We start from the raw sequence: 26,479 nt of genomic DNA on the forward strand, positions 1-26,479 counted from the left end.
TTCGGTGAATTACTTTCAACTAAGCTGGACATGGACCTGCCTCCAAACTCCCTCGATAGTTGTTGACGAATACTGACTCATTCTTGTGCCAGCGATGTGCTGGTTACTTAGCAACAAGATGACATTTTTTTTTCCAGATGTATTAAATAGATATCACGAAGACATTAGAGTATTTTGACCCATAACGAATTGTGTTTTGTTTATTTTTCTGCTTGGCAGGTGAGTCATGAGGCATGTGTGGTGGTGTTTGGTTGTTTGCGCTCTGTCTCAGACAAAACCTGACCGAGTCACGTGTAGATATCTGTCTGCCGTTTATGTTTGCAGTGTTACGGCTCTGCAATAATTACCCTGTGCACAAACAGTAATTGACCCTTGTGAAGCTGCGATGGTCGTACGCTGGCTGGCGCCAGCATCATATATGACGTTGCATGCCAGGCTTATTATAGTTCAGGTGTTATTATAACTGTTGTTGTTTTTTTTTTGGGGGGGGGGGTTCATTTAGACTTCAAATTGAGTCACTTTTTATTAGTTGTTCAAGTGGGTTTGTTCGGTTTGTTTTAAATTTTTCATTTAGGTTTTATTAATTATTTAATTCTTTTTAATTGTATTTTTTATATTTTAGAATATATTTTATATTTTATTTTAATTATTAATTAATTTATTTAATTGAAAGATGTTTGTTGTTTTTTTTCTCTTTCTTCTTTTTTCTTTCTACATACATTCTTGCTGCTGGAGGCTGTAAATTTCCCCAGTGTGGGACGAATAAAGGATATCTTATCTTATTAGTTTTAGTATTAGATTTAGTTCTTTTTTGAATAATGATATCAACTGAATGCATGTTTTCTACTGTTAAAAGGATGGAAAAAAAACATGCCTCTCAGCGCGTTCCCACGCGAATCGCTGGATTTTATGCATCCGTCTGACTCCAAAGACACATAACACGCATGACAATTTGGCAAACTCACTTCAGTCGGGAGAACACAGGCTCCGTTGTCCCGCCCCAAGGATGGCGTGGAAGGCCTGCGCATTCGTGATCAGGCCAAACACACGGACATGTTTTGCATCCATGAACAAAGACGTGAGATTGTCACATTCCTCTGGTTAATAAGTTAATAACTGACTTGGGGCTGGATGTTCCAATTGACCATAACTGTACACACCCCTGTTCAAATGCCAGTTTGGGATATAGTTCAAAACAGAGACCAAGATGAATCATTTCATAACTTTCCCCACTAGTTATGTGACCTATAACCTGGACAACTCAATTGCAAAAACAAAAAAACAAACTGAGATAATACGGTTGCACAAGTCTGCACACCCTCTTGTAACTTTGTATATGGCTAGAACTTTTTAAGGAACCAATCCCATGTAATCTCTTGTTAGATGGGAGACGGCACACACCTGTCACGGTTTTAAATACCTCTGAGTAATAAAATTCGGATGCTCTAATAGGCTTTTCCTGACATTGTTTGCTTTCTACCAGAACCCTGAAGGTTTCTCCCTAATGGGGCCCCTTACTAGTTGTTGCTGACTGGTGGCTAATAGGGCACCCAGAGAGACGGTTGATAGTGGTTCTTATCAATGACATAACTGCAAACCAACACATTGCAATGACATGACTAATGTTAATATTAGTGTTTTCATGAAAATAATATTTTAAGTAAGAATTCGTTTCATGGAACGCGTGTCCCACCACATGCACGTAACCCTCGTACCATAAACCTTTTAGCATAATAGAAGAAGGATGCAGTCAATCACATGATTATGCTGGTGTTGACATCAAGGAATGCCCTCCTTTTTATTTTTCATATTTGTAGCACATAGCTAGCCTTGATAGAATGTCTCACGCTACTATTTTTCTTTACTTAGTTCCATAAGCAAGTTTGTCTTCTTGGTCAGCAGTAACAGCTAGTTTCACAGGTAGAAGAAAGAAAGCTGACATTCGTCCGGATTTGCAACCCTGTTGCTGCGATTCGTGTGACAAGAGTTGCACAACATGGTTGCATTGATATAGACTTAATAAATTATTATGTGTATATTATTATTATTGATTAATATATACTGAAAATCAATAAAAGAAAATCAGGACAGTGAAGGCTTATTTATCACGAATTTCGAAACACCAATGTCCTTCAATTCTGGAATGACCCTTTTATCATTCCGAAAATAAAACATCTTTTTTTTTTAGGTAAATATATTTGTATATGTTGACCGTCAGTGCGGGAAGAGGAATTATTTTTGGCTTATTAATTTTTATGTACGTCAATTATCTAAGAAAGAAAAAGACAAATTTATCATTGCTTATTCGTCATTTTTGGACGTTGGTGGGGGACTTCTTCATTCCCGCTAATTAGGAACCATGGCGACCTTTTTTAACGTCTCCTCGTCTTTCTCTCCTTGCTCGACCCTCTTCCTTCACTCCACGTGAAGGCGGAAGTGGGTGACGTCCCTCCACACGCAGCTGCTCCGTGGTGCTCGACTACGGAGCGACTGACGTGAATTTCGAACGATATCACACGTCGTAGGACTGGCGACGACCCGAGTCCTCGTTACACTTTGTGACGACAGCAGCAGCAGTAGCAGCACCGTGCGACCACCGGACGCCGAGGAAGAGGCGAGGCAGACGGCTGCGTTTGTTTCGGTTGGCCGGTCCACCGGTTCCGGACGCAGGTTCGGGAGTAATTGGATATAAATCGAGGGTCTCTGTGGGAAATAAAGGTAGGAACATCATTTTTGATATTTAACGTTGTTTTGAATTGCATAGCATACAAAAAACCCGCTCTGTTGCGTTATGTTTTTATTTTATTTTTAATATTAAAGGTGGCTCCCATACCATTGGACTCCCTGGACATTTTATTAAATATTCCCATTAAAATATAAAACAATGCCCTGTGCAAACGTATACTGCTGACTTTAGAGGCGTATTGGGGAGGTATTAAATGAATGTTATTGATTGTGGTTGTTTGGTTGCCTCCACGTCTTGCAAAATATTAGGAACCCTCCCAGTATGATGCACTGCAGCTTTTCCATTCAATTCCAGTCTTGGGTCTCGTTGAAACTGCAAGTGGTGAGTGGATGGACGCATGATGGATGGATGGAGGGGGCTCCGTGTGTCGGTCCCTGGTGGGATGCAGGCGTGCACGTACGTTCAAGCTGGCAGATTGAATTTCATTGGCTTTTCTGTGGTGTGCAGCAAAAATTATGATGATGATGATGATGATGAAGGAAATGAAGATGATGAACCTCAAACGCAAAATGTTGCCTTTTTAATAAAAGAGAATTCATAGATTAAAAGACAATGTTTTTATTTCCAGAAGCTCTTTTAAGTTTTTCTTTAATCATTTGTCTGATGAAATTGTAATATATATTTCAAACGTAACTGATTATCGTGTCGGCCTCACAGTGCAGAGGTGCAGGGTTCGATTCCGGCTTCCGGCCTTCCTGTGTGGAGTTTGCATGTTCTTCCAGTGCGTGCATGTTTTTTTGTGGGCATTCCGGTTTCCTCCCACATTCCAAAAGCATGCATGGCAGATGAAGGCATCACTCTAAATTGTCCCCAAGTGTGATTGTGAGCGCAAATGGTTGTTTGTTTATGTGTGCTCTCCGATTGGCTCCCAACCAGTTCAGGGTGTCCCCTACTTATTACCCCGTAGACAGCTGGAATAGGCTCCAAGTTTTCATTTGGGATAGATTTATTTTGGATTTGTGCGAGTTGCATGGGACCATCATCGATCATTCGTCTGAATTATTTATGTTCGTGTTCTTTTGTTTTTTCCTCCTTGTGTTAATCCATATTGGTTTGTGCATTATCTGCAATGTCAATTTGAAATAATTCCTTTTTTTTAAAGGGGGATGGAAATTATTATTATTTTTTAATTGATTCATCGGTCAATCAACAAAATAATTGGCAGATTAAAGTAATTGTTAACTGTTATGTATCATCTCGGTTCTTTGCCATGTACTTTTTAATATCGTACTGTAAATATACTGTAATGGTAGTGTTGTGGCAATACATGAATCATTTTGGTACAACCAAGTACTGTGAAGGCTTTTTGCTTGGGCGACTATCGGTAGTTGTTGCGGAGAATGAGCCCATGGCGTGTGCCTTAAATCAATGGAGTGTGGTGTGCCTTCCAGCTGATTGTTTGCGCGCATCTCGCGTTTCAGCGCCGGGCTGCGGGGATCATCTTTCATCCCGCCGTATGCCACGCGCGTCGCGTAGACGTGGGCTATATTTTTCAGTTAGGCCGCCACTTGTCATCTTGACTCTACGCCTTAAAAAATGTTTTTAAATTAAATTTTATATGTAGTGTATATGTGTGTGTGTGTGTGTGTGTGTGTATATATATATATATATATATATATATATATATATATAGGGCGGCCCGGTAGCCAAGTGGTTAGCACGTCGGCTTCACAGTGCAGAGGTACCGGGTTCGATTCCAGCTCCGGCCTCCCTGTGTGGAGTTTGCATGTTCTCCCCGGGCCTGCGTGGGTTTTCTCCGGGTGCTCCGGTTTCCTCCCACATTCCAAAAACATGCATGGCAGGTCTGATTGAACACTCTAAAATTGTCCCTAGGTGTGAGTGTGAGTGCGAATGATTGTTTGTTTCTGTGTGCCCTGTGATTGGCTGGCAACCGATTCAGGGTGTCCCCCCCGCCTACTGCCCGAAGACAGATGGGATAGGCTCCAGCACCCCCCGCGACCCTAGTGAGGATCAAGCGGTTAGGAAGATGAATGAATGAATGAATTAATATATATATATATATATATATATATATATATATATATAAATAAAGGTCATATCATGGTCTGGAGTGTGGTGGTCAATGGTGTGATTGTGCAACTGTCATCTGTGTCACATCGTTGCTGTTGCCTTTGGTTACACTCGTGCCACCATTGTGGGCGACTGAAGGCGAAAAACAAATCATTGAGTGTTAGTTGATAGCTTTTACAGTTCCAGTCATTCAGTAGCGTCTCCACAAAGCCACTTTTGGCCTACAGGTACGAAACAAACCCGCGTAGCAAATGACCGGTGCCGCACACCAGTTATAGTAATAGGCCCAACCAGGGGGCATATGTCACGCACTCGTAGCCCCCAGAACCCTAAAAGTAGCACAACGTTGCCCAATAATAGTTTTGCCTCACAAGTAAGATGTAGTTTTAGTACTATTGAAGAAAAAAAAACTACACTAATAGGGCAATCATTCTCCTAGTGTGGCCTTGAAATGTTACCAATGCACTGAAATTATGGGAAAGAGCATACTAGTGCATGGACTTCACACACTATTTGAAGGATACTCAAACTCAGTAATGTATTAGTGAAACCCAAGCAAATAATTTTTTTTGTTCTCCTGATAAATTAATGTTCAACTAAGGCTGGAAGCATTCTTCCAATATTCTTGATTTCCATTTTATCATCTGCATACACATCCCTAGGAGAACAACTTTGACACAACTATGTGTAAGGAACTATTTGACATCTATGCTACTTCAACAAGTGTCATGTATTTCTACTGTTGAAGCGCTAGTCGAAAAAGTTTTGTCATCCTAGATCAGTCCTACAAGGGTGGTGGTGTCTGTAAGTTTGACGATGGGGTGAATGGAGGAGTAGAGGAGGGTACTGAAGAAAGATCCCTGAGGGATCCCTTTGTTTAGAATGAGAGTGGATGAGGTGCCATTTTGGGGTCTGTTGCTTGAAAAGTCACGTATCCAGGTGCACATAGAGGTGTATTTCTAGGGGCAGTGCAGAAATCAATACTGCAGAATCCCCGGAATTCATAACAACCTGAACACACCAGATTATAGCTGTTGATCCATGTGAGAAATATGACAGTTTTGCCCAAGGTTGTCGCTCTCTCTACCGCACCTGTTGCCTGTGCCATGCTTCTTTACACATTAGCATCGACCCCTCCCCTGTTTCACTTCACTTTTTTTTCTCCCACCGCAGTTAACAAGCTGGCATGCTAAAAGAAACCAAAGATTGCCGTCGGTGTAAGTGGATCTGCTGCTGGGTTGCTGTATTAGTCTTTGAGAGGGAAAAAAACAACAGTTGCTCTTTTATTCATGAGCTGTTTTCACCTTGTTGAGGTTTTATGGCCAACTCTCGGGTGCTGGATCATTATTAAGGCCCGAGCATACGCTGCACAAGGCCCGCATGAAATTGCTTTTGTTGATATTCTTTGGCTGATGTCAAGAGTAAAACATTTCCAGGGTTTTCCAACCTCTACATGTATATTCGTGGTGCAGCATTCGCTAACTCATTTTATATTATTATTATTTTTCAATCTGTCCTCAGTTATTCGCATTTAAAAAAGTCACTGTTTTGCTCGGGTCGAAGCAAAAACCGTAATTTTTTGGGGGGGTGAGGGGTATTTTGTGGCAAAGGGATCATGTGGATGAGGTTAATTTAGTCAAAAATAGTGCTTTGCTTCCATCTTGTGACATTTTGGTGCCAAGGGTATATGTTTAGTTGAGGAGCTTTAGTTGGACAAAGGTAGTGCTTTGCTCCCATCGTGTAGCATCTTGGTGCCAAGGAATTAAGTTGAGAAGGTTAATGTAGACAAATGTAGTGCTTTGCTGTCATTTTGTGGTAGCTTGGTGCGAAGGAACTATGTTAAAATGTGTTGAGGACCTTCATTGGGAAAAAGTTTTGCTTTGCTGCCATCTTGTGGCGTTTTGGTGCCAAGTAACTATGCTGAATTGTAGCTGAGGAGCTTAATTTAGTCCAAATTATTGAAATAATACTCGGCTGCCATTGTGATGCCAAAAGGAACTCGGTTGAATTGAGTTGAGGAGGTTCATTTGGACAGAGCTTATGCTTTACTCTCTCTTGGTGCCGGCGAACGATATTGTTGTAAATTGAGATCAATTTACGCCCGTTCTGAGAAATGTCATCTGCTCGTGACCATTTCTTGAAGGCATCAGCGAGCCTGACAGAACAGGAGAACACGCGAGCGGTCATAATTATGCTTCGGGAAAACATTGCAAGACTGAAAGACCGAAGGGCGCCTGCCGAGAAGATTGTGAGCTTGCAAATTGAACTCTGCGCTTTCTTGTCTTTTGAGCCGCGTTAAGGAGGGGAAGTCATTGTGCAGGCGGGAAAAATGCAATCCCCAATCTACATGAAGGCTCCATTAGGAGCCGGCTGCCGCCATTGTTGTGCACAATAGCTTGTGATGGTTGCAAAGTGTTTCCCGACAAAACGCAACAGAGGTGGAATTTGACAGCTTCCATTGTAAGCCACTCACTTGCAAGCCTGGTTGGATGAAATTCCCGTCGCTGATCTGCTCACAGACATGTTGTATTTAAAAAAATAGATAGATTTCATGAAAATAATAAAAACAAGTCGAAAACCTCTTAGCCAGCCCCCCACCCCCTCATTAATAATAATAATTGTGACTTGTTTTATGTTTTCTACTTGGCCACCAGGGGCAGTGTAATACAAGTCGTGCAGATATAAACCAATTTATTGAGCCGAGGCACATTCATTCATTCATCTTCCGAGCCGCTTGATCCTCACTAGGGTCGCGGGGGGTGCTGGAGCCTATCCCAGCTGTCTTCGGGCAGTAGGCGGGGGACACCCTGAATCGGTTGCCAGCCAATCGCAGGGCACACAGAAACAAACAACCATTCGCATATTAAAAAAAAAATAATCGCACGGCAAACAGCCAAACAAAATTGTCCCAAATAGAGGATTTCATACTTTTTGCCAACTGATGGATCATTTACTTGTTATTTCTGTCACTGTAAGTTGCCGGCATAGATAGATGGACAGTGATACATGATTTGTTCTTCATCAATAATTTTTCTCACCAATTCAGTGAAATTTGATCATTTCCCACGGCACATTGGTTAGGATTCACCTGCCTCGCTTATCAAAACTAGAAGAATTACCTCAGGTCTTGGATATTTGGCTTTTTTTTTTCATATCTGTACTTCTAATTAAGTGTTGAATGCGAGCACTTTTTCAACATCTGCTCCCAGCAGACAACCAAACAAACAAATGCAGCGTTCAGGTATGTGCTCCACCGAGTTCCATTCTTCAGTAGTTCAGGAGTTGAACTATGTCAGGCATTTGGACTCCTCCCAGACAAATGCGGCCGTTGAAGCTGCGTGTTGACTTCAAATAGCCTCGGGGGAATCGGCGGTTGGTATCGCCGTGTTTTTTTGCGGCAGCTCCTTAACCAACCCCGTGAACCCGGCCAAGGGGCGGTGAGGGAAACCCGCGGAGGACGGCGGGCCCTGATATGTCAACCCAATTAGAGTCCGTCTCCATCGGTTCCATTCGGCTGCATACGCTTGCTGAGGAGTAAATCAAGACTCATTGGCGTGCCGACGTGGCAAATGAAGAACATCACACGCTCCCTTTCCCGAATGTGCCTCGCAGGTTTAACAAAGTGCGCCGAACGCAACGGAGTCCCAGGCCTCATCGCCCCTCGACCTCGTCTCGCTGTTGACTGACAATTAGTGTATTGACGACCGAATGAAATGGAGCCAATGAAAAAAAAATGCTTTCTTGTTGGGCTGAACAATTAATTGAATTCAATTTGTCATTGTTATGCAAACACACACACACTTTTAACAGTATGGCAATTGTGTATTTACTCCTAATGTGACAAGTGTGAGGGCTTTGGATTTGCCTTCTCTGATTGAATTAGTCTTTTCATTTCCTTTTTCTATCACAGAAAGGGACCACTTGTCATTTATTTTCGTTTTTTTTTCTACCTTGATTTGCATTACAAACAAGAAAAGTCACTCAGGTAGCATAATAAGTCTGGTCATTTTCGGGGGGCATTCACAAGCTCAAGCGAAAGCTCCAAAGTTCAACGTGAACAGTTTCGTGATGCCGGTTGATTTTCAAGTTATACTAATTTCAATTTGGCACATAATGCAATCTTGCACATAATTAAGTTTCACCCTTTTTTTTCTGCAGTTATTTGTTTTGGTTTTTGTTGAGCTTCCAACAATGACACATAGCCTGAAAAAGTTTTCCATGTTTGCCAGCCGAACTTGTTTTTAAGAGAACATTCCAGCTATCCTTCTGTCTCTTGAACTGTGTTGTCACGTGAATTTCATCAGAATTAGAGCGGTGTGCTTTTGAGAGGAATTCCCGTTCAAATGGACAAATCAACCCCTTAGTTTTACATCGTGGATTTTTGATACCGTAGCACTTTTTTGCTAGGGGAGGACAATACAGGTCATAGTTGTGCCAATTCTATGACTTCGCTGCACCACTTTAATATAATCCTGAGTATGTGACATATGAGTAATGGCTGCTCCATTTTTTTCTTTTTTTTTCTCCAAAATGTCATGAATAATTCATGTTTAAATCGACAAAGAAGGCGAGTAATGTTACGATGTGCGCACAGCACCATCGACGACCACGACGACTTCGCTCCCGCGCTTGCGGGCGATTGATATAAATTGTGTACACGCCACCACTGATGAAATGCGGCGTTGGCAATGTGCAGCCAGCGAGATGCCCGTGCCAGGCTTTGCTCTGTTGATGTAAAAAGTATGAAAAATGTGGCGGAGAAGTAAAAACATGCAAGAAGCGGTTCATTAACCTTGGACCTTTGCAGCGAAAACAGATTGTTTTTCCTTTTTTTAACGTTGATTCTGGAACTGAAATGTGCTAATTAAGGCTAAAAAAAGGGAGACGTTACTCGAGTGGTTAACTGGGAAAATGGAGGACAAGCACTTAAAAAAAGAAAGTAAATTCTTGGTGCAGTGTTTAGTCAGTACAATATCAGAGAAGGGCAAGTGGTGTACTGTACTGTAGACTCGCCCAAACCCAAAAAGTCGTATGCAGTATAACAGTTTACTTATGACAAGCGCTAGCTAGCTAGCTAACATAGGGGGCAGCAGTGAACTTGACAACACGCAGCAATTTGGCCGATCGTGATCAATTCAATAAAAAAGGGGCTTCAATCTTTTTATTGCCATTCACAGTGGAGGTTTTAGTGTCGAACCGAATTCAACACTACAGAAAATTTAAACCTTGTTGCCTTAACTTTGTCTTACGAAAGTCTGCTAGCTTAATGCTAACATAGTGTACAGAGCCATAGATTGGCCCACCAGACTAGCATTAATGTTATGGTAATTGGAAACCTTTAAACATCGAAGCAGGTTTATGGTTTAACTTTTTTTTTCTTGTTTTTAAAACACATTTATCTTGAACTGTCTTTTTCACCACTTGACTCCCTCACACGCATACCTGCTTGCTCCAATCGCGAAAATATTTGGATCTTTTAACAATATGAAGTGGGTTCAATAGCCTTGTCTTCGGTTTGCAATAAACTTTCTTTCCCACCTCTTGCCTGCCTTGCACACACACACTACTTTCTGCCCTGGTCCTTAGACCTTGTTCCTAGAGTCTGTTGGTTGCTAGGCAACATAGGAAATATGACGAGAACGCATCTGACAGTGACTGAAAGGCATCTGCTTTGAAATGTACTTTTAGATCTTTGAGCACGAAGATGTTGGATGCAGTCTGTCAAACAGATTGACGGCTCCAATTGAGGACGTGATGTAAAATCGATGGCGTGATGTTTAGATGCCGTCTATTTCTGTGCCGAGCTGGGAATGATGGATCTCTCAGAGCTGAACTTTCAGTGACCCACTTTTAAGTGCGTTCACAGGGGCCACCGTGGTGTTCCTGTTTTGGTAGCCGTGTCAAAATGAAACTTTAATGGCGACAGGACAAGTTCTTCCTTTTAACAAAAATCGAGATGGGATGCTAAATTGACTCGAGAGGCTCGTCGTTCTTGAGAAATCGCCCGCTTGCGTATCGTCTCCTCCCACCGGGAAGGCGACTTAATCACACCCTTAAGTGGGCCTCATTAGCATAGAATCGAGAAGAATGTTTTGCTGGTTGATTTGGAAATGTGCGGTGACATTTGGGGGACTGGAAAGAAAGTCGTAATAATTGAGTTGTTTGTGCCACTGCCTCCATCTGAACGTGACGAAATTATGCAAATTTCTTCGCCAGCATCTCGTCGAGATGCGCAATCACAGATATTCGAAACTCCCGATAAGGTCGTCGCGTTTGTGAGTAAGAAATGACTTTTTGCTCTTTCGGGATTTGAGCCTGCGTCGTTTGCTGGCTGCAAAGTTTCATATTTCCCCATCAATTTCCACTTCTTTAGCCAGCAAACTCGTTGGAAATCTCTCCAACTCTGATGTTACTGACCTTCAACATCTTGTACCACTTTAGCCAGAAAATCATTGCGGTCATTCCTGTTTTGTGAGATCAGTTTTCTCTAGCTAGCAAATATTTTTCAAGACTGAATGATCACAACGGACCCTCTTCATATCTGGTCGCGGTTTACACGCCATCTTTTCCGCTTCTTGAGTTCGCAAACTAGTCATAACGTAGTCAAATGAGACACGGCAATCAGTCGGTAATTACTTCACCTTTACGGCGCACGCCGTAATTAACGTCAAACACGTTTCTATGGGAATAAGGCCCACGTCGCTGCCCCTCTTGTGGTTCTCGATGTGGAATATCTCTTTTTTTTTGGGGGGGGGGGCTTTTATGACCTATTTTGTCCCCTTTTTTTGTAGCCTGCCAGGAAGATGTCTGCGCAGATGTAGTACTGTAGTGCGGGGATGGGCGAACACACGCATGAGTGCGCTTCACAAGCGGAGGAAGATGCCGGCAGACGGATCTCAGATCTGATCCGACAGGCGTCAAGGATAATAGCAGAGCGTGGCCGAGCCGAACGCGGGGCTGCAATTGACCCTGACAAGGATTTAAAACGGGGGAAGACCTGCGCGAAAAGGCAAAGGGAACACATTGGAATTTTGCCTTGGAAAATTTTGCCTTTAACTCATTCACTCCCAAAGACGTTTTTAAACGTCTTTTCAGACTTGGTCTAGAATTGGCTGGTACTGAATGAGTTGAGGGACAGCGGTTACTACAGTGGACAGCTCGCCATGTTATCAGGTTACAGGGTGCGTGAAAGGTTAAAACCCGATTTGTTCCGCAGATCTTTGTTCGTCCTGCTGTTGACCGTTTTTAACCGCGGCCCAAATGACTGCTGTGAAAAGCCCGAGATTTTTTCGTAGTTGCGTACTGCGGATTGGCAAACGAAAGTTACGTTGTGACCAGATTCTGGAGTTTTTTTTTTTTTTTAAGATGGGATCCATCGTTTGACCGGCACGTTGAAGGCAATGTTTGGAAAAGACTGCTTTTGTTAAATTCTCCATTTTCCATGACATCTTTGTTTAACATGCATCCAGCCAGCAATTATTTTAATTTCTTTGACGTTGACACCACTGTGGAATCAACAGAAATGAGCCAGCTAAGCACTAGTCGTTGGGATTTAATGTTGATTTGTGGCACTGAGTTCTGGTGATTTGAGCAATTCTATTGAATGGGCTTTTGGATTCGAAAAGAGGATCTGTTCGATTGTCAGACGGCATCCGTTTGTTTATCATCCAGGATCCGACATTAAGCCTCTTCTGAGTGAGCCAAGTTGTGGCCAGAACTGGTACTGAGCCACCGGGCCACCATTTAAATGCCTCTCATCGCAAATACTTTTTACATTTTTTCATTTGTCATCCCAAATGCATTTTTTGCATTGTGTGGCTTCTCTTTTTTTCCCCGATTTGCTACTGTTGGGCTTTTTCCCCCGAATGGTCTTGACTTCCAATTGACGACCAATGAAGTCTGGGTTATAAAACTGTTACCCTGATAAGATTTGTTCAGTTTGGTCTGCCTTCACCATTATCTCATTTTCAAACTAATTTATCATCTTTTTATCCTGCAGCGCTTGCCATGAGTTCTGAATGAGTTTTTTTAGTGACATGCTCAACAACCAGAGCATTTCCAACTGAGATCTTGATTTGTGTCCAAAACCTTGTAAATGATCTTTTCTGTTTTGGATGCCAAGTTTGACCCGCATGATGGGCTAATTGGAAATTTGTGATTTGTTTTACAAAAACTGCACTGCTTAACGTCAACAATGTTAATGTGCATTTAATCCATTTGTGCTCCATTTTTTTTTTTTTTTTTTGGTCCTCCGCAGGGCGTTGCAGTCCCAAACCATCATGCCCGTAGATCCAGCGTCGAGACACCAAGCGAGCGTTTGAGCGTCCCCTTCGTCCCTTCCCCGGGCCTTCGTGGCTTCTGCTGGGATGAACATGCCACTGCATCAAATTTCTGTCATCCCCCGCGATGTCACCTCGTCGCGGCTGTCGGGCGGTGGCGGCGGAGCGGGCAAAGCTAAGGACAAAGACAAACAGGTGAGATGAGGGCTCTGGAGAAGCAGACTCTCTTACGCTGGGTGAAAATGTGCGATATACATGTATAGATCATTGTAATATTTGTAGTTTTTAAACAAACTGTAAGACAAAATTCTTAAAACGACACTTTTTAAAGGGTTTCTGAACGCCTGTTCTCACTCTCGCACTCACTGGAAAAACATCAGTCAGAGGAAATGAAGACTCGCACAGTTCTGCAATTTAGAAGCTCTGCGTGCTTGCTTCAAGTGGCATATTTGTCAGCCCCAGTTGAAGTTTACTGTGAAACCGAGAGACAAAACCAAAGACAAAGGTGCTAGCTCAATGCTAACGTGCAATGCGAAATGCCATTGAAGGGCTAAAGGAAATTAGCATGGATATTTCGGTCATCATAAACCTTGACACAACCACAACTTTAGCACAGAGCAACAGAATTTAAGATTAGACGGCAACAAAGAGTTAAACATTGTGTTTTTAAACAGCTAAATTTCTAACAGGTAGCTTAATGTTAACATATAATGCAAAACGGCATAGATTTCATGGAAATTAGCACCTCTGTTATGTTATGCTAATGATAAACACGCGCCTTTGACATACACAGACATCATTAAAATCTGCTCTATTGCCGTTTTTATGGCAACTTTAAAGACTTATATTCTTCTTTATTTCATTATAAAGTTTTCATGCTTGGCTGCTAACTGTTGTATGTGGCAGCAAGATGCTCATTTTGGCTTCAGTTTGATGGCGAGGTCTTTTTTTTGTGGTCATTATGTTTTCACAATTGCCCAAGCTGATTGTTTCAATGTGTTTTTTAAATGTTCGTACTGGGAGACATTTGTGCCTTCTACTTCAACAATGTGTCTGAAGTTCCTTTTTGGTTGCTTGTGGGAATTTTGGGAGAGTTTGGAGCACTATTTTCTTGGAAATGGCCTCAGGGGGTCAAAGTTATTAGCATTGAGCGCTGTGAGCGTCGCAAGCAGAGTGGGAAAATATTGCCCAGAGGACACTTTGGTGTAAAAAAAAAAAGAATTTATTGTTTATACATATTAATTTACATATTTGTCTGTATATCTTTGTTCATTCACCACAGTTTGAATAAGTAAACGGTAGTAGTAGAATTGAGACACTTCATGCACATTCAAACGAACTGTTACCGATTCTTGTGACGAATGTTTTTGTGTACTTTGTCGTGATGAAGTGCGTTTACGTGACCTGTAGTTCGTCTTACTTAACACACATTCACATTCAATTTTAAGTTGCACATTGTCAACATGAACCTGCCTTCATAGACATTTGTGCAGCGCAAGTTAGCTTAGCGCTATGGCTTGGCTAGCAGCCGGGAAAGCAAGAGGTATTTTTTTTTTGGTGGGGGGTTCAGTGAAAGTGCTGGTCATGAATTGGTCTTTTCTGGGATCATGATTTCATTCAAAGGACTGCAGAACGTTCAGGCCTCGGCCCACCACGTAGCTCCGCCCTGTTTCTCGAAGCCACGTGGTCTCCTCTGGCAATCACACGTGTGTTCTCTCAAGAGTCAGTCTTCCTATTTTTAAGCGCAGAAACAAAGCGAGGTGCTAAGGCAATATGTGTGAAACAAGAAGGCAGGCACAGGTGTTCTGAAGAGACCTCTCACATGCCGCATATGGTGCTCCCCCCCTCTTCTTTTTTTCCCCCACAACTCCAAGCCTCGTACAGATTCACACGTTTACATTCTTGAAGCAGCACTGACACATGCGTTTCAAATTTCTATCCCGCAATCCTCACTTATGATGATTTTCAATTTGAAAGGATCGGCTGAGCTCAAAGACGAGGCGTTGTCCGGCTGCGTATCGCTTCGGCTTCGTGTTGGATCACCAGAGTCCAAAATGTGTCATTTATGAGCAATGAATGGTGTCAAAGATGTCGCGCCGGCGTTTTAATTTCCAGTCTTGACGTGCGCCAACTTTCAAAATCACGCCACCCCGGAGGCCAACAAAAAGACGCTCGGCGCTAATTAATCACTGAGCAGCCGAGGTGATCTATTCATCTCCAAACGGAACCTCGTCGTGCTTTATCAGCATTTGTGGAATAAGAGTGTGTGCGGTTCCACGGAGTTGATGTGACTTGCAAATTCTTCTTTTCAAAATCAGAGTCGGGTTTTAGCTTAAGTGAGGTCTTCGCCACTTTGCTGTGGAAACGGGAGTTCAGAACATTCAGGGATTTCGTTTGCACGCAGTTGTGAGGGGCTGCCTTGGATACACAATACACCTAGCCGAGAAGTCAGTATTTATCATGCAAACCACAGTCAGGGTGTAATGACACTTTTTTTTTAACCAGTTTGTTCCTGCTTGTATTATGAGTCCGTTGTGCTAGCTTGGTATGTTCAGAATGTGCATTTTATTTCGTGAACCCCTGACTGCGGATCTTGTGATATACAATGGCTATGTGCGCCGTGTATTCATGTGTTAAGGTGTGCAATCTGTTTGTGTGTGTGTGTGTCCTTGTACTCATGACATTGTGAGTACCGGCATGAGTTTTTAACCAACAGAGTGAGGACATTTCTATGAAGTGAGGACATTTTGGTCGGTCCTCACTTTGACACCCTCCAAGTATGTGTGTGTTGTTTTTTTTAAACATTTTTGTTTGCATGCATTTGTTTAGTGTGCATTTTTGTATGATGTTGGGGTTTTTTTTTGTTGTTGCATGGTTGCATGTTTTTGTGTGTGTTTTTTCATGTCGTTGTTTGTTTGGGTGTATGCGCGTGTGAATGTTTTTGTGTGCATTTGCGGGCCGACACTTGAGTCACACAGCCATCGGGGCTCACTTGACAACACAGCCCCCCTATTTAGAATTTGGCAGGCTTCGGCTACTCATTCAGATGAAAACTTTTTGAGTGTTCCACTTCCTTTCTAGTTCATTTGTCAAGCTCTGAATCTTGTGCTCATCTTTGGTCTTGCTCCAAGAGGAGGGAATTGATTTTATTTTTTTTTTAAACCAGTAGTTTCCTCTTGCTTTTCTTGGTCTCTGCAAATAATTTGGTCCTCTTTGAGCGGCTGGCGGTTTTGATAAGACCTGCTTTGCAGTAAGGAAGGATTGCGAGTGCTCTGAAGCAAGCGCTTGGCAAGAGGTCGGCAGGTCAGGCTGGAAGTTTGTTCTCCAGACTTTTTTTTTTTCCTCAGTTGAGTTTTGCCTCGCAGCTCGAAAGCAAACTTTGCAGAGTTCACATGAGCAATCGTGCACACCAGGAAATTGCAAGATGAAACGGCCGTCGTGGAGCTCTGTTTCGCTTCCTTTTGCTGGATGTTTTGTTTCCCTAAGCACGTCATCCAGCGCCGCCATCTTTCACTTTTGTCGTTATTGTCATGCGGCATTTGGCTTGTTCGTCGAAGTCAACAAAAAGCCCTTTGATCTATCCAACTTTGACTGTTGAAGAAGGGAATAAATGACAAACGTCCCCCCTCCCATTGTTTATTTCACTCGACTTCCTTTTCCATGCGGCGCCTTACTGAGCGTTCAGATTCACCACGGACGTTCTTCAGCGCATTTTTCCGCCAAGACCGCCGCGGGCTGACACGAACAGGTGGCGTCAGATGGCGTCTGTCATGGGCCCATCTCCGCGCAAGTCGGACGCCTCTCCGGCAGGGAAGCAGCCGCATTGAAATTCACTCGAGGTTGAAGATCGATAATTAACCCTTTCACGCACTCCATAACCTGCTGTGCACTGCAGTAACCGCTGTCTTTGAAAAGGACAAATGTGATTAAGAAAAATGTGCGGAACATTCCCTTTTCAACCTATTCATGATTCACAGCCTTTCTCGGTTAGCATATTCACCTGTGGAATGATCCAAGTATGTGTTTGATGAGCATTCCTCGACACTCTCAGTCCCAGTTATTTTGGAACGTGTTGCAGCGGATTCCAAATTAATGATTTGCAACAAAAAAAAGAACGTTCATGAGTTTGACTATTAAATATTAAATATTTTGTCTTTGTACGGTATTTAATTAACCTTTATATGCACCAATAATGAGAACCTGTAACCTGATATCACGATAGACATTGTAGTACTGGGGGGGGGGGGGCACAAAGAGTCATCAGGTTCACCTCGGCGGCCAAATGGCACTTGCATCTTCTTACCCTGCAGCAGAACATGTACAGTACTCTGATGCTAATACGTTCTCTTCTTTACACAACCTAATACAGGTCCGCATCACGGGAGGGTGCGCAACTAAAAGGTAAACGGCCCTAGGCCATGAGAGCTATCGCTTTGGAGGACGGGCACGCGAAGCCGCGTGAAAAACGGCCGCAGATGGCGTTTTATACTCGTTAAAGAGCAAGCTACGTGCGGGAATCCGAAATTGCGGCTGCAGTAACAGATGGGGGAGGGGGGGGACGACTTCTGAGTGTTGCGACGCTGGCTCAGTGTCTCAAGTTTGTCTCTCTTTAATTGCGTCGGTCCACTGGGTTGCCAGGTATGAAACGAAATGGTTAATAGGAAGGGACGTGTTTTGCCAGCAAAGCGCTTGGAGAGCAAGTTTAATTTCATGAACCTTGCTCGGCCAGTTTTTCCTTACACGTACACAGGATTTGTGGTTTATGTCGCTCGCGCTTAAACTTCGGCCCAGTTGTGTGTGTGTGTGTGTGTGTGTGCCTTTGTGCCTATATTTAACATTTTGGCTGGTAATGCAAATGGAATGACACTTCCCGAGGGTGTGGATTATTTTCTGATTAAGTCAACTTGCTTACTTCAGCTCTTTAAATGAACGGGAAAAAAAATGACATTGGGAAAAAAATAGCACTCATATATTGTACATTATAAAAACATGTAGCAATGACAAAGTAAAGTGTGAAGAAATTAGACAGCTTGTGCCAGGTTTTTTTTTTTTGTATATTTGTTTTTTTTGCTTCAGTTCATTGGAGACTGTTAGTTTGACTGTAAACTTCAACCCACGGCGACGATAAAAAGAAAAAAAAACTTGAAATGTACTGTTTACATGAAATTGTACATTCTGGTTCTGTTATGGTCACTTTTGGTCAAATGAAAACTAAATCGGTATAATTCCTTATTTTCTGGGACTGAATCGTAGGCGAGAGAATTTGTTTTCTCGAGGCTACGAATGGCCATGTGTGAGTAACACTCGTCTTCATTTTAACTCGGGACCTGACGTTCAAACGGTTAACTGCCTTGCTGCCATCAGATTGGCTGCCAATGCCGAGGGAGACCGCCGCCAGCGCGTCTTGTAAGATGGGAGGTTGTTTAAGGTCGGTGGAATTCAGAAAAACTGTTGGCACAATGGCGAACGTAGTCTTGCGTTGGCGTAATGGGTATGTTTTGTCTGCTGCTGCTGTAACAATTGCCTCAATGGATTTTTTTTCTTTTCCCAAATCAGTTCTCCTTCACTCAAAGGAAAACATCAGAAAAAAAATGTTTAAAAGGTTTCATTTCTAATGGCAGCTGTTCCATGGTCAAACTGTCACCGCCATATAGAGAGACTAGATCGGTTTTAAAAACATCTGAACCTATTCAAATATACTTTTAAAAAAATATTTCTTGGCGCCTGTTCTCATTCTGTCACTGGATCGCATAATTCTGCGAAGTAGTAGTCAAGCGTGCTTTTATCAAACTCTTTGCCAAGCCAAGTTGAAGTGTACTGTAAAACTGCCAGACCAAAAGAAATTACTTATTGTGGTTATTGTGTATTTAAACACCCAAATACTCAACTGACTGTTAGCTTAATGCTCACATCATATGATAAGACCGGCGAACGGAAACTAGCATAGACGATTAGCCCACTGGAGGTTCCTTGGGGCTCTTTTTCTTGCTCTTAATTCTGCTACGAATTTTTCCATAGTCCTCAGTGCTGCCTAGCATGTTGTGGCAAGATGTGGTACTACACCCGAGGCACACAAATACAGGGTGACTTGTCTGTATCATTAGAAGCATTTCTTTAGAGTGACAGGAGCATCTGAAGAATATTTTTTTTTAAAAAGTGTATTTTAATAAGTTCAAGTGTGATTAAATCATGTGAAGAAGGATAAAATCTACTTATAAGGTCAAAGCGCCCATTTCGGTGGCTCCGAAACATGTTGATGTGATCAATGGAAGTTCACTGGATACCAAATCGTATGCCTTAGCCTTGCTTCAGTCAGTTGTTGTCGGGCAGCCACAGCAGCACTTAAATCAGAACGAGAACTTTTCTTTTAATTTTTTTTTTTTTTTCTAGGCGAGACCAAAGTGAAGTCAATTTGTAAGCGCCGTATCGTAGCGCTCGCTCGCTCCATCACGTTGACTGATGCATCTGTTTGAACCCGCGACAGCCTCTACGCGAGCTGATTGCCGCTCTTTTATTCACCGTCTCAGGTCACTCCGCCTGCAGGGATGACAATCTGGCTTTGCAAAATAGGTATATATTATTATCTTTTTATTTATTTATTTTTTCTTGCATATTTTTTGCCGCCTCTTCATACCTCTCTCATGGCGGTCGCTCTCCCTCATAATATGTTAGCGGTGCTATGTGTGAAACCAACGAGGAGGGGGGGTGGAAACGGAGTGAACTAATGTCATCATCGCTATGGCAACCATCCATCAAGGACTTTACAGCGTTGTATCTCCTCCTGTGTGTCTTTTCAATTTAAGCGACTGCTTGTCATTCATTTAGTGCTTCGGCCCACGGAAGTGCTCCTTTTTGCTTCGGCGATGGCGCCAAGCCGAGGCCTGAAATGCATTTCAGGGGATGTCTTTAGATGCGTTTAACTCTGGAATTGCTCCCGAGCTGCTATTTGATGCTCTATCCAGCGAGTGTAGAACTTTCCAAATGTCCCTCCACCTGCTACCCGCTTTCACTACAGATCATAGTCATCTGCGGCCGTCACCGCGGGGAATCCAGTCTCGCCTCATCTATGAGCCTATCCATCACTATTGCAAAGAAGAAGGGGCTTCGAGCTCATCCCTGATGCATTCCCACCTCCGCCTTCAACTACCGCCGCACCTACAGGACGCCCCACCGCTCTTTACTCGTAACAGTCCTGTGCTCTTCTAAAATACTTCTCTGAACTATACAAAGAGTCGAACACAAATAGAAAATGAGAATACCCGTAAAAAACCACAGTCGGCCATGTCCTTACCCAAGCGATAAATCGAACACAGCTAGCACTGCATAGTTCTTGAATACAGAGAAACGGCTTATAGCTGCATCAGTACCCAAAGCCGGTATCTTGACCGCGACTGCGTGAGGTCAAACAGGAGAAACCCGCAACGGAAACATTTTCATTCAGTTGAGAGTGCCGAGATGTCTGCGCGGGTGGGTGAGCCTCGTTTTGAATTGAGGTCAAGCGCTGAAAAAGTGGAGTCTTGTTACCTCCAGTGGGGGGGTAGGTCATGGTCAAGTGTTACATGTCAGATGCTGTGTATCTCCAAAATAAGAGATTTTATTTTACAGCACTCTCTGAATGGCGTGTCCTAATCAAAAGGCAACCTTGCTGATAATTTCCAACCTTACGAAAGGCAACGGCAGAAGTATACCGCGGACTCGTCACGAGCCAATTGCAGTGGAATGACTCATTGAGCCACAAAATAAAAACTGAAACGTCGCTCCAAAGAGATGTCAAAATAGTCTTTGTTTGCTGCATGTCAAACTCTGGATTCGTTTATCCCCTTTAAACTCATACAAATAAGAAACATTTCCCGTTGCTCAAAGTCTGCTCTTTGCTCTTTTTGTAATCACCAGTGCGTGCCGCTAATTAAAATCAGAACTATTGTACTTTTTTTATTATTTAGGTGTTGCGGATTTGCGAGGCATTCAAAAAATGTGAAAGTCAATTCCGGCCATGAGATTTGGAACATGCGGAGCCTGAAAATGCAAATTGACACACATACCGTTGATGGTATTTGTCTCGAAACGAAGCAGAAATTGCGGTTGGACCTTCAAGATGGCCCACTCCAGCGTGAGAACGTAATTTCTTTCCACATCCTTCAGATGGTTTGTACAGTCAAGGTTAGCTTGCCTCAAGTATAATCCGGGAAATACGGTTTCATCGGGCCTTAAGCTCAGGGAAATTGTAACTAAAATGTGGTCCACGACAAAAATGAGTTTGGCCCCCCTGCCTTAAGTGTTCTTCGTCTGGTCACAGTCAAGTTGCGAGTCAATTAATCATTTGACTTTTCCCGCATGCCACACGATTTCATCCTCGATCAATGAAAAGATACTTGTTTTTTTTTGCGTTCTGTGAAGAAGTTCGGTGTTCGTTCAACCGCACGGTGTCTCAAAGGATGTTTCAGCGGAGGTCACTTTGACCCGTCGGGTGAATCTGGATGCCCCCCCCAAAAAAAAAAACAGTTGAAATGGTTGAAATGCACGACGAGAAGCTGTGTAACCTTGCACTTCCCAATCCCGCTGAGCCTCGGCTTCCTGCACGCGCGCCGAGAATCCTGATCGGCCCTTTTGAAGGAGGGTGCAAGAGGAAGCGTGTTTTTTTTTTTTCCTCCCTCCCCACTGCACATCCAATGGATTTGAACACACGGCCCACCCGTCTGTCGTCAGTTATGGTGGGCCACCTGTTTCCCAGCAGGCGAAGACTGGATGGACGCTGACGCGGTGTGAGGTTCTTCTTGCTGCGTGGCACCTGGATGAGGAAGGTGTCGAGCTCATCAAGTCCAGTACATTCGCTGTAGCCTCTCTGCTCGTATACACGCGTCTGAAAAATCTTTTTTTTTCTGCAAAAGACTAAAAAAAAAAAAGCGCTCGGAGTAATGATAAGCCGGCCCCCTAAGCCTCTTTCCTGGCCCCATCATTTGAGCAAGACATGATAGCCATCTTATTCCGCTCATCAGGGCCATGATTTATTCCATCCGCTAAAGGCCGACTTGGCCTCCCTATTGATTCGGCTTCAGAGGAGGGCACTTAATGCCTTCATCTGTCACTAAAAGGAACAGTGTGGTCTTTTTGTATACAATTTGTGGGTTTCTTTACAATTTGGGTTTCGTATACAATTTCTTGGGTCTCACTGCATACCACTAAGCAAAAATATAAGATAAGATAAGATAAGATATCCTTTATTCGTCCCACACTGGGGAAATTTACAGCCTCCAGCAGCAAGAATGTATGTAGAAAGGAGAAAGAGAAAAAAAAAAAAACAACAAACATCTTTCAATTAAATACAATATGAACACAAATGGATAAATCGCAGTACTATTTACAATTTTCCTTCACATCATTTAATTATTATTATTATTATGATATTTTTTATTCATCAGTCTGACAGCAGTCGGTAGGAACGAGCGTTGGTATCTCTCCTTCTTGCAGCGCGGGTGTAACAGTCTCTGAAGCTGAAGGAGCTACCAAGTGCTGTCAGGGCGGGCTGGAGGGGGTGGGAGGGACTGGCCATCATAGCTTTTAGCTTAGTTAGCATCCTTCTGTTGCCCACCTCCTCCAGAGATATGTAAAATATACTGAAATACTGAAATAAACATGATGATCTTGTCTCAATGAACTTATAAATTGGCTTGGGCTGAAAATTAGACAAAGCTATAATGTTGTTGGATGAAAGGCAACCGGCGGATACACAATTTCACCTTCCGCCGGCTAGCGGAGTAGCGCTATGTGCGCATATTATGTCGCCGCCTTGGTTAAATTATTTGTAGAAAATGAACAATCAAACCAACATGTCCATACAGTGGTACGTTTAGGTACGAGTGTTTTGACATGCATGAGTGTTGAATACATGTCTACATGTGTTGCTGCACAGTTTGTGTTTTAGTATTGGTTGCCTAATGCGTTTACGCCAACGCAGATGCTAGCCCGTGGCCTTTCACTTTGTGTTAGCAGTAAGCGATCAGACTTGAAAGCAGTTGGTTTTAAAGACACGTGACATTCTCTTTGTTTGATGTATAGTTTGGCGGAAAACTTGTTTTGGAAATTCAACCTTATCGAAGTTGGAACAGTGTCATGGAACAAAGTGGTACTTGTGGAGAACTATTTTCTGGCGCTAGAAGCATTTCTTCATCTGAAGTCAAGGTCAAACGAATGCTGCGGTAATGAGGTCGGCAAGGTGGTGAATTATTAAAAAAAAAAAAAGTGCTTTGAAAACTGCTGTCTGCATCCCAATAACTTTTAATAGCTGCTCATCGGGCACGCATGCCCGCCTACTGTAATGTTAATTATGCAAGCCCCAATTTTTTATTTTATCGTATTAATTCCCCCCAAGTCTTTTACTGTGTCTTGACACATTCACAATGTATGGATGCAGTTCTGTTTTATGAGCCTGAAAAAAAAAATGCTTCTCATTTAGAGAGCTGCGGCTGGCTGGAGGGGCGGATTGGGATACTGATAGTTGAGTCTCCGCACAAAAAGACTTTTAGCCACTCTGTAATTAATTCCTGCATGGAAGACTGAAAGAGGCCTGCACGGTCACTGGCGCTGACATTGTGATGACTGTGTGTTATAGCGAGTTCTTAATACGTTATAATATACAGCAGGTCATGCCTCAAATGTTGCCTCGGTCAGTGCGCGACGAGTCTTTGGAAGCGCCACCCCTCACTTCAACATAGTTCTTGGCACCGAGATGCCGTAAGATGGCGCTAAAGCGCTACTAAGTTTGCTTCTTCGCGGCCTCTTCCGTTCGCGTTCGTCCGAAAATTACGGACGATAGGTCTCCCACAAGAAAATATTTGCACGCTGTCTACCAGTTCGAAGAAAAAAAAAATTCCAGACTGAACTACCGCTAAAGTGTTTCGACGAGTTAGATAACATTTGAAGCCATCTTCCGGCTCATTTCCTATCAACAGATACGACAGCATAGACACATGCGCTCTTGCCTTGTGTATTAGCTCAACGGCCGCCGGCCCTATTTTCCATTGAAGTACGGCGCGTTCCGCTCTTGTTCCATAACAGTGAGTCACCCTGGAGTGGAAACGGCGCTCGCCGCATCCCCTTTCTTCCACTGACGTCTGCGGCCAGACAATCAGCCATTTGCTGTATGTTCTGAAAGGGAGTGTAGGGGGGGGGGGGGCATGGCATTCATATTTTCCTTTGCGGAGAGCACACTGCGTCCTTGTGTGTCTTGTTTGGGGTCTTGTTTGCTTTTTTTTTTTTGAAAGCAGGCCGTCTGTGTGTCAAAGGCATATATGGCGTTGGTAAATGTAAGTTTGATGGAACTGGTGTGAAGTAGTAGAAAGAAAGAAATGTATTCACCCGGGATGTAAACCGGTATCTTTTACATGGGACAACTCAGAAAATGATGGCATTCAAACCGCTTGTCAACAAAAGTGAGCACACCCCTGTGTGAAAATGGTCCAAATTGAGCCCAATTAGCTATTTTGCCTCCTTAGTGTTTCGTTCAGGTTACGGCGTCGCAGGTGGGAAATGGGAAACACGTTTGTTAAATTTTTGTGTTAACTGCTCTCACGCTGTCGCATACTGTCACACATTGTTTATTTTATTTAAAAACAAATTTTGGGGGGGAAGGAACCAGAACTGATGTTGACTCAAGCGTGTTGTGATGTTTTTTTTAAAGCACAGCTCATTATATGGCAAGCCGTTTTCGAAAATGAACTTCTTGTAAAAAAAAAACCCAAAACATTCTTTTGGAATTTATCCAATTTCAAAAACAATGCAAAAAGGAACCTGAGCAACAGTGACTCACTGCATGACTCGAGTTAAACGTCAGTGGGGGGGTTTTAAATTATTTTTTTAACGTGGCGCTCATAATTCATCCAGTCACTGCATTGGAAATCATTCGTGTACCTACGCCATAATCATTCTTATCGGGGTTTTTATATAGTGAAAGCTTAAATGAAATACATCACCCACTATAAAAATCTCGTAAAAAACCATCTCAGGATTTTTCGAGGACTTTGTGATGTATTTATAGTCCGCTTTATCGTGATCAGGCATTTAGGAATGAATGAAATGATGCACAGCCAGTTTCTTTGCCCTTGAATGCAGCTCAAAGCAAGGGTTGAGAAAAGTTTTGTGATGCAAGCCTGCTCTTGATTGGTGCAGCCTGGGGAGTGACGTCGTCTCTGATTGGTCGATGTGGACGGAACCTCATAGCCAGATTTACTGACTTTTTTTTCCCCCCGCTTTAAGAGGTTTAGGTGGCGCACATGGCTGCAAGTGTGAACTGGAAGGATGGAATGTGTGGGTGTGCGTGTGGGGGTGGTGGGGGGTAATTTAAGGTTAAACTCGGTGTGCAGAAGAGAGGGCGTCTATTTAAAGGACGGCGCCTCCCTTCTCATGAATGATTCAACAACACTGTGCCCCTCCCCCATGTCATCACGATCAGCTGTAGGAAGAATCTGCTCGACCAATGGGATTACGCTGCCGGATTGAGCGTGTGCCCGTGTCAGAATGTGTGTGTGTGTGTGTGTGTACACAACTGAGCGTGAGCCTGGACAAGCAGCAGCAGCAGCAGCAGCAGCAGCAGCAGCAGCTCAGCTTCTGTGTTTGCAGCAAATGTAGGGCAGTCGTCTCTCTTTTTTCCCTGTCTTGGGTTTTTTTTTTTTTTTGGGTGGGGGGGTGCGGTGGAGGGATGCCGCCATATCTCCAGTCGCCACGGTGACGGCTGTCATTGTCGCCAGAGCTCCACTTCCGTATTTACCAAGGCTTCCCTTGTCATTCTCTCTGCGTCTCGTGAGGATTTTACATAGGGGGGGTCATGTAACCCCCTCTCGCTCCCCCCAATAGCAACCCCCCCCCCAACCCCCACACCCCCAAGGAACCTTTGTCTGCATCAGTGAGAGAGAAAGGTGCACCTCAGGATCCAGTCATGAATTCCTGTTGGAAAATTAAGATTCAGGTATGTTGCTTGCCGTCTGTGCTCTTTTGTGTCATCATGTGATTGTCCTAAAAATGGGCGCCGTTACGTTGAGGCGCTTATTTCCGGCCCCTGCCACAAATGCGTGTTTTTACAGCAATGTTGGCGTTCTGCTTTTTTCTTTTCATCAACACCAGCTGCTGTGTTGTTGTTGTTGTGCTCTCTCTTCCTATTTGTTTGTGCCTCTATCACATCCTCAGTGTGGTAGCGTGACCCAATTTTTTTTTCTTCCCCTGTATAACACCCCCACACACACTCTTTGTTCAGGGTGATGCGAGGGTGGTATGCACCGGTGAATATGGGTGGTCAGGGTGCCGCCTCGGCTCCCTTTTCCACATCGCGGTAAAGGCTCCTTATATTTCCGGTCGATTCTCAGATGGGTTTCTAATCAGTAGAAATGACAAATTTAAACCATACATGCTAACGTTAGCGTAGCCCTTTGCT

At 43.3% G+C, this 26,479-nt stretch overlaps 1 protein-coding gene across 7 annotated transcripts in view; it reads left to right on the forward strand.

Annotated features, from left to right (window-relative positions):
• Window positions 1–2,332: 2,332 nt before the first annotated feature.
• The window catches only part of marchf8 (membrane-associated ring finger (C3HC4) 8), a 47,378-nt gene continuing 23,231 nt past the window's right edge, over window positions 2,333–26,479 (forward strand). For 3 of the 7 annotated variants that reach the window (XM_052079886.1, XM_052079890.1, XM_052079891.1), the window contains exon 1: window positions 25,641–26,017. In XM_052079886.1, coding sequence (XP_051935846.1) covers window positions 25,988–26,017 — 30 coding nt within the window. In that variant the 5' untranslated portion in view covers window positions 25,641–25,987. Of the gene's footprint in view, window positions 2,719–13,034; window positions 13,252–25,640; window positions 26,018–26,479 lie in introns of those variants that run through there. The other 4 variants (XM_052079884.1, XM_052079885.1, XM_052079887.1 and 1 more) reach the window with 4 other exon arrangements.

This window comes from Hippocampus zosterae, chromosome 11, assembly GCF_025434085.1.
Source record: "Hippocampus zosterae strain Florida chromosome 11, ASM2543408v3, whole genome shotgun sequence".
In the NCBI taxonomy this organism is placed as follows: domain Eukaryota; kingdom Metazoa; phylum Chordata; class Actinopteri; order Syngnathiformes; family Syngnathidae; genus Hippocampus; species Hippocampus zosterae.